This window comes from Vitis vinifera, chromosome 13 (genome assembly GCF_030704535.1).
Source record: "Vitis vinifera cultivar Pinot Noir 40024 chromosome 13, ASM3070453v1".
NCBI lineage: Eukaryota > Viridiplantae > Streptophyta > Magnoliopsida > Vitales > Vitaceae > Vitis > Vitis vinifera.
The window spans coordinates 23,149,979-23,158,413 of record NC_081817.1 but is presented as its reverse complement, the minus strand read 5'-3'; the positions used below and the strand labels follow the sequence as shown (position 1 = coordinate 23,158,413).

The 8,435-nt window shown below is 34.6% G+C and overlaps 1 protein-coding gene across 1 annotated transcript; it reads right to left on the bottom strand.

Annotated features, from left to right (window-relative positions):
* Positions 1 to 3,708: 3,708 nt before the first annotated feature.
* Positions 3,709 to 6,605, bottom strand: LOC100263493 (protein NRT1/ PTR FAMILY 5.4). Its single transcript, XM_002266640.4, has 4 exons — positions 6,366 to 6,605; positions 6,040 to 6,257; positions 5,362 to 5,888; positions 3,709 to 4,787 (listed from the first exon to the last, which is right to left on the bottom strand). The coding sequence occupies exons 1-4, from the start codon at positions 6,478 to 6,480 to the stop codon at positions 3,920 to 3,922; spliced, it is 1,728 nt and encodes a 575-aa protein (XP_002266676.1). The 5' UTR covers positions 6,481 to 6,605; the 3' UTR covers positions 3,709 to 3,919.
* Between the last annotated feature and the right edge of the window lie 1,830 nt (positions 6,606 to 8,435).

The window sequence follows — 8,435 nt, the reverse complement described above, 5'->3', positions numbered from 1 at the left end:
ATTATGATAGATCTTCATGGTTTAATAAGAGGTTGAACTAAATACCATATTGGCATTTTTTTTCAACTTTGTTCTTTGACTCTCTTTCATTGTCATCACTTTCCAATGGAAAATTTTGTTTCCTTAGATTTTTATGGTCAAGCTCATACTTCTCATCACAATAATAACAATTTTTTTTTTCTAATGCCTCTCATACGTACATTTTCATAGCTGAAATTCTCTTAATAGATTGTAATTAACCATTATGGTTTTTTCTAATTTTTATATAATTCATTATACACACCTCACTTCTATTAGAGCTTTTAACCTCCTTCAGTATTGTCTCTATTGTCCCTTCATGTAGCAAGGCTAAGGCAATGGCTTAGGATAGCATGTCTATTTAGAACATGGTGACTTTAGGGAAAAGTAAGATTTCATACACTCATATGAAAAAAAAACCACAAAATAAGAATCCAAGTTTATAAAATACAAATTTCAAGCTACTATTTAAAAATAAGTATCATTTTATGAATTTTTTTATCAAAGGTAAAGTATGATTTCATACACTCATATGAAAAAAAAAACCACAAAATAAGAATTCAAGTTTATAAAATACAAATTTCAAGCTATTATTTAAAAATTATTATTATTTTATGTAGTTTTTTTAATGATATAAGTACTACTTTGACCATCTTAAGTACTACTTTTGATCGATGAATGCATGAAACTTGAATTATTTTTAGAAGGTTCCTATTTTATGATTATCTTTATATGATTGTATGGAAACATACTTTTTATGTGACTTTATTCTTAATCTTCTCCTTCAAGTCACAAATGAAGTATTAAACAAAAAACTCCTCCAGCAATCCACAAGTTCTAGTTGTCAATGCTTCAAAATATTCTTGGTAAGTTTTAAGCCAAAGCTAAAAATAACATGTGTAGAAACTACCCCTAATTGATATCCTTGATACTAGCCTTATAGCCTTAAAACCATTCTAATGCCCTTCTCTTTAAATGGATAGAAGCCAATCTCATCTTCTCCTCATCTTTAATTCCTTTAATTTTAAAAATCTATTGCATTTATAAATCCACCCACTAGAATTTTAACTTTCAAATTCGAAAAATTAATTTTGGAAAACCTTATTTGAATAGGATTTATACCTTGTGGACTATAGCTCCTTCCACTTTGATTGACCGAAGTGTAGTCACCATTACTTGAATCCTCTATTCTTGAAGCTACGTGTTCGAGATTCAAATTCATAGTGGCAACCATTTTTTCTCAAGGTGGTTGCTTGTTTGTTCGATGAGTTCTTCAACCATTTAATAGTCTCTTCAAGTCGTGTTCTAACCCTTCTTCCATGATTGGTGCTAAGATTATACTCTAATATCAATTCAAATGACCCAATGAAAAGATGCAAACTTGAGAAAAAAGAGTTTTGGAGTTCCCTAGTGAAATTTTTATGATGATTCTCTCCTCCATTACAATCTTGCTAATCTATAAAGGCCATTTGCCTTTCCGAGAATAGCGTATCTAAGGAAAAAGATAATTAGGGAATCCCACCATAATTATGGAAATTTAGTTATTGCAACACTAGGAAAATAAGATTTTATCAATATCAAAGGAGATCGTGTCCTAAGGAAAAATAAATCTAATGCCTACATAATTTAGAATGAAGGAAGTTCGACAATAATGTTCTATGTACTTGAGCATTTTTTACCATCATCTTCTAACATCTTCCTCCTTTTGATAAGTAAATGGCAAGGTAGGATTTTCATCTGCTCAATCTTAATACTACATCAATTTGTCCCTAGTGAATGATGGCGTTAAACCTAGATTCCTCAACATTTGTCATCCATGGCATCTTCTGGCTGGCTGATGTCCTCTCTATCTAAACATATCCACTTGCTGTAGAATGTAATTTTCAAGACTTTAACCCTATAAAATCATAAAAACAATGGTGAACATTTTTAAATCTACTATGAAATCCCAAATGAAGGAGAAATGACTTAGAGATTAAACTAGAAACCCAAAAAACCCTTCTCAATGGGCAATAAGAGACCAATAATAGGGTCAAACTAAAAACATATTGAAGCAACAACACAAAAGGTAACTAACGTTGTCTTTGAGCTTGAGGATGCTTCTAAGAGAAAACATTGAAGATGTAGGATACGAGAACATGAACATGTATCTACACTGAGTTGCACTTAATGCTATAGCAATGCTATGATGGGCAATATCTATGATAATTGCCATGCTTGATGATCAATTTTCTCCACATGACATGTAGATTGAGATCGATCAAAGAATGTATTTCCTACAAAGACTATCAAAGGCTAGCTTGGATGGCAAAAACAAGGGCAACAAAGGGACGTTTGGCCTTGGGGAGCTACGTGTCCTCGTAAGAGGATGCCCAATGAGAAAGTCAAGCCGCCTTGTGACATAAACTTTCCTAAAAAAAGTCATGATTCCTAACATACGTTGACCGAAGCCTAACCTCATGTTCCTTTGGGAGGATAATGGGAGGGCCTTGTACAAATGGGATTCAAACCTTAACCACATAAAATAAGGCAACAAAGTTCATGACAAAAACAAATTCTAGAGAGAAATAAACTCTAACAAGAAACATTCGCTAATAGTTGACAATCTTGGCTTGTATGATAGCCCTTACCCTTTTTGCAAACACCGTAAGTAATTTGGAGAGGTATTATATGTTCAATTGGAACAAAATAAGGCATATGAATCAATTAGTATTCTCTCAGCATTATTCAACTTCCTAAGACTAATTTGATCACCAAGGACTACAAGCCAACCCACTTAAGAGTTGTTTCTTATAGGATTGCATCAATGTTTTGAGGTGACCAATCTAATAGGAGATGGTCTATCACATGAAAATTCCTCTATCGTTCTTAGAACAAACTCATCCCGAGCTCCAAAACTATTTAATTATTACCTACTCTATTTATATAAAAATTGTTTTAATTTGATTCTTTAACCTTTAAATACCTAATAATTAAATATTACATATAATTTAAAACATTGGTTGAGTAGGAAAATAAGTTGAGGAGAGGCAAGAATAATAATTTATTTCAAGAAAATAACACAAATCAAGTACATACCTTTTATAAATAAAAATTTTTATTCCCAAATTTGAGGGGTGGCATTGCCCCCATAGGCCTTTTGTGGCTTTGTGGCTTCGCCACTGATTTAAAAACATCTCATGATTGGAAGACCATCGATGCCTTGATAAGATAAAACAAAAATATTTCTCATCTATTTTACTTGATTTCTTTTTTTTTCTTTCTTCCTTTTTATCATCTTGTTGATTGATGGAAAGAAAAACCTTCAACAACCCAAAAAAAAAATCCATTTTCATTTTTTTCCCTTTTCATATCACTTTCTATCACCTCAAAAAATATTTTTATTTCAAAGTTGGGTTTGGGTTGGACGTCACGCTTGATTAATAAAATTGATTGTGAAAGGCTATCAAAAAGGTAGATTGGATTGATTGGGAGATGGCCAAGTCAAATGAACTCACATAGTGTACACCTTAAGAGTGGTGAAAATGGTAGTCATACTCAAAATTAAATTCCCCTAAAAACCAAGATGAATAAATACTACAAATGGGCAGTCATGGTGGGATAGGTTTGCTCCATAGATGCACCTACTCAACAAAAGCCTAAAGTGAGATCACTTTGATAGTCCTGGCCCATGTATCCAAGTCCACATAATATTTTCAAACCTGATCAAGATTTTGATTGGATCACCAACAGGAATACATGATTGCATTAAGGGTATGACTCAAGTCCCCATGAATTGAGTGATATTATATATTCACATACAGAATGAGAACGTGAGACTCAAATTATTACTTCTACATCTGCAAAGGCTTCTCAAGCATAAACCTCCATTTTAGTCAATCTCTTCTCATGATCAAAGTACCTATGCAAGCTCTGCTGCTTTTTTCTGTTCTCCTTTCGGATCATCATATCCAGTTTTTTTGTACACAAAGCGCTTAGCAACCCAGATGTAAACAATCAAATTCAAAGCACTACATCCTGCCAACACCGAGTAGAAGTAATTGAGGTGGGCACGATTCAGATTATCTCCCAGCCATTTGCCTCCAGCCCTTGATGTTATAGCCTGCACAATTGATATAGCTGCACTGCTCATGAGGCTCCCCACGCCCACTGTGCTGATGTACAAGGCAGCTCCAATGCTTCTCATCTCTTCAGGCATTTGGTCGTAGAAAAGCTCCTGCATCCCAACAATGGTGAACACATCACACATTCCCGTCAGCATGTATTGTGGGAGCAACCACCATATTTTCATGGGGAGAGTTGTTCTGGGAGAATCCGTGAGGCCATGGTCTATGGCAACGCTAATCCTTTTGGTCTCTACAAGAGCTGCTACAACCATGGTAAGCATGGAAAAGAATATTCCAGTGCCTATCCTCTGGAGCATTGTTATACCAGAGGGGAGTCCAGTGAATTTTCTAGCAACCGGGACAAGGACCCGATCATATAGTCCGACGGAAACAAGGATAGTGAGGCCAGTGCAGACTTGAAGTGAAGCTGGGGGTATGGAGAAGTGGGAGCCAATTGATCTCTCCAGAGTGCTGCCTTGCTTGGTGAAGTAGGTGCTCATTTGTGCTATCACAGTGGCAAATGTCAAGCAACTCAACCAAATAGGAAACAGGCTGAAGAGAAGTTTCACTTCCTCCACTTGGGTCGCTGGGCATAGCCTCCAGTGGTTTCTCACCTTGGTTGAGGCATCAATATCGTCAATGATGGTTGCCTTATCCAAAAATCTGCAGAATTTGGGAGTAGGACAGGCAAAGTAAAGTAGAAGAGTATGACGGTCAGTGATCTAAAGTAATATTGGACATACTATTACCATCATTAGGAAAATGATATGTTTGTTGAATACTTCCAGATTCTGTTTCCCAGACGTACTCATTGGGTATGTTGGTAATTTTCCGGGAAAACCAAATCAAAAAATTAATAAATTAGAATTAATTATCGAAAAATTTAAAAAAAAAAAAAAATTATTCCTTATCAACCCCCTGAACTGATTTTCTGGCTCTGTCACTGCATATACCTGGAGCTAGTGGGACATATTTGGTCTTGTAATAGTAAAATGGGTCTTCTTTCTATATGTTGATCAATGAATATCTCATAAAAGCTTAAAGAATGAACCAAATCTTGCTTATGAATATGTATGAATATAAATACACATACTCATGTGTAGGCCTTGATGTGATGGGTTATGATCTTTCTGTTATTTTATTTTGTTCTTTCTCAGTAGTACTCCTTTTAAATGCATGAATTGAAAACCAGACAAGATGCCTTCCTAAATGGTTGCCTAGTAGGAATGACACATACCTGAATTGATTTGTAGGAGCCAAACTCCTGCCTCGCCTGCCACCCTCCTCCACCCCATCATCGCCCTCATCCTCCAAACAAACACCTCGGCCATAGCGCGTCTCGTTCACGCGCAGCTTCCTGGCGGTGGCCACCAACACTTGCATCACCCTAGTCAGAGGGCTGCCCACTGGGCGCTGGCGCCGGTAACTTCTAATTCCAATTAGGAATAATAGCAGAGCTGCTGCTACGGCCGCCGCCAGCATTCCAAAGCCGAGCCCCCACCCCACATTGTCCTGCACATAAATCACCACGAGGATGGCGGTGGTGGAGCCGACCACTATCCCCACGTACCACCAATTGAAGAAGGAGCTCTTGTCCTTCTTCTCCTCCACGGTGTCTTCATCGAATTGGTCGGCTGCAAAGGTCTGCACGCATGGTTTGTGCCCTCCTTCTCCTATGGATAGTATGTACAGCGCCGTGAAAAACACTGCGCGGTGATGTCGGAGTGATTGCACTGATACCGACAAAGTCATCAAGAGTAGTCCCTGAGATGGGGGAGAATCAAAACAATTCAATCATTTGTAGTATTTCCTGTCATTTCAAATCCCAATTATACTGATTTTAATAAAGAAGGGAAAAGTTCAGCTGTTGTGTTTGTTTGCTGAGAAAAAAGTTGGAAAAAAATTATCAACTCACGGCGAGGTAAATAACAGAGGATGCTATAATGGTCTTGAAGCGACCAAGGTAGGAATCAGCGATAAAGCCTCCGAGCAACGGGAAGATGGCGGAGACGCCGACCCAGGTGTTTACATTTTTGGCGGCGGTGGCGGTGTGCTCACCGAGGACATTGGTGAGGTAGGTGAAGAGGTTTCCGGCCACCCCGTAGTAAGCAAACCTCTCTGCCATTTCAACAACTACAGCACACCCAGATCATGAAACAAACCATTAAAACAACCCAGAAAAAAAAAAGAAAAAAAAACAGTGAATTAATGAAGAAGAAAGAGGAAGTAAATGGGGTTTACAGATGATGAAAATGGCAGCTCTCCATCGACCTTTGGAGGGATTTGTCTTGGAGGAGATGGCGGTCTCTTGAAGACCATCATCAGTAATCACCATTGGAGCTACAGAGTTATCCATGGAAGGAAGAGGAGAGGTATGCTAAGAAGGTTTTGAATGAAATTTGTTTGGCAGAATTAAGGGAGTTGCTATAGCTTTATATAGACAAGTGTCTCTCTTCACAGCCTTCTCGCTGCTCCTGTTCTTGTCCGACGATAGACTTCAATATCGCAACCCCTTTGCCCACATTCACCAACTTCGCGTGCGTCATACTCGCCGCTGCCACTCCAAATTTAAGCCCTATTTCAAAACTAATCTCTCCTCACAAACAAAATAAGAACCACGCCCTTATTTTTCAAATATAAAATATAACCCTCTATTTGAAAAATATTTTTAAATACATATTTGAAGAAGAGTTTTTTGGGAATTTCAAATGTTGTTTACATATTAAAAATGATTTTTTTTAATTATTTTTCATATTTATATAAATATTTTTAAAATAAAACAACTAAAAAAAATCTCTAAAAATACTTTATTCTCTATTTTTAAGAACCAAATTTATTTTTTGATTAGTCGACGAATGTGCTTTTTTCGATCTTTTATTCTAAAGAACAAATTTAAAAATAGTTTTCAAATAGGTCGAACTCTCTTAAGAGAATCAAACTTTTTTTTGAAAAAAAAAATTAAAATTATATCTTGTAAAAATTAAGGACTATTTTGTAATTATGTTATTCCTTTTCACATTTACTCCTTTTTTTATTTTTTGATTGTCAAGTTTTTTTTTCTTTTATTTTAGAGAACAAATTTTCATCCTTCCTTTATATTAAAATACAAAAATTATATTAAAAAAACTCAAAAATATTTATATTAAAATTATATTTTAAAAAAATTAAGGATTATTTTGGAATTATGTTATTCTTTTCCACATATATTTCCCAAGGGGTTTATGCTTTCAAAGAATCACATCATCATATTAATTACATATAAAATAAAAAAATAAATGAACCCTTTAAAAGGATGTTCCTATATAAAAATAAAACATTTTTTTATTATTTGGATGTATTTCCTTTTTTTTTCCTTGTTTCCAAAAAAGGAAAATAGTAATAATTTTTCTATAAAAAGTAAAATTTCTTATAAAGAATTTTATATAATTTTAAATTTTTTGTATTTTATACAATTATTTTACCTTCTAAAAATAGAAATTAGGAAATGCACCCATGATATTTTTGAAAATTCAAACACTTTTAAGGACTAATTTAGAAATAAATAAATAAAATGGAAAGAAAAAGAATGGTTAGGAGTTGTGATAAATTATTTCTAAAAATAAAGAAGTGGACATGATTCTAATAACTATATCAAGGAAATATGAAATGTATAGCCCTTGAGATATATTAAAAGTTTGTATGATATATGGGGGTCTCTTGGCAAGCATGTGGCCACCTAACTTTGGGATCTATGCTTTGAATTATTGGATTAGAATAGCAATTGACTTTACCCTTTTTGTGGTGGTGGTTTGTGACCCTCTTCATTTTTTCATCAACTTAACCCAATTGCATCATATTGGCGCGTCTTCAATACTTCCCAAAATTAGGGCTTCATTTCAATCTCATTTTTTAAAATACTTGATATATTAATACCTTTTTTAAGCTAATTTTCTATCATATTTGATGTATAAAACTAGACTTCAACACTTACCTCCTCAAACTTACATATCGATTAATCATTCAACATGATGGCCATAAATTTGATAATTTTATAAAAAAGATGTTAGAAAAAAAAAATTAGATTATTGAATCATTATTTCTCGCACCTAGAATTTGGATTGTTGAATAACAGTGTAAAAAACCGAAACTACATATAAAGAAATTGAACCAAAATATAATAAGATCGGATCAAAATACCAAAAAAATGAGATCAAGTTATAGAGTAACGGAAAAATGTTAAAGTATCGCAGTGATATCTACCTAACAAATTATCTGAATCATTGAATATATATATAATGAGATTTAACTTATTGAAAAAAAGAATAAACGAAT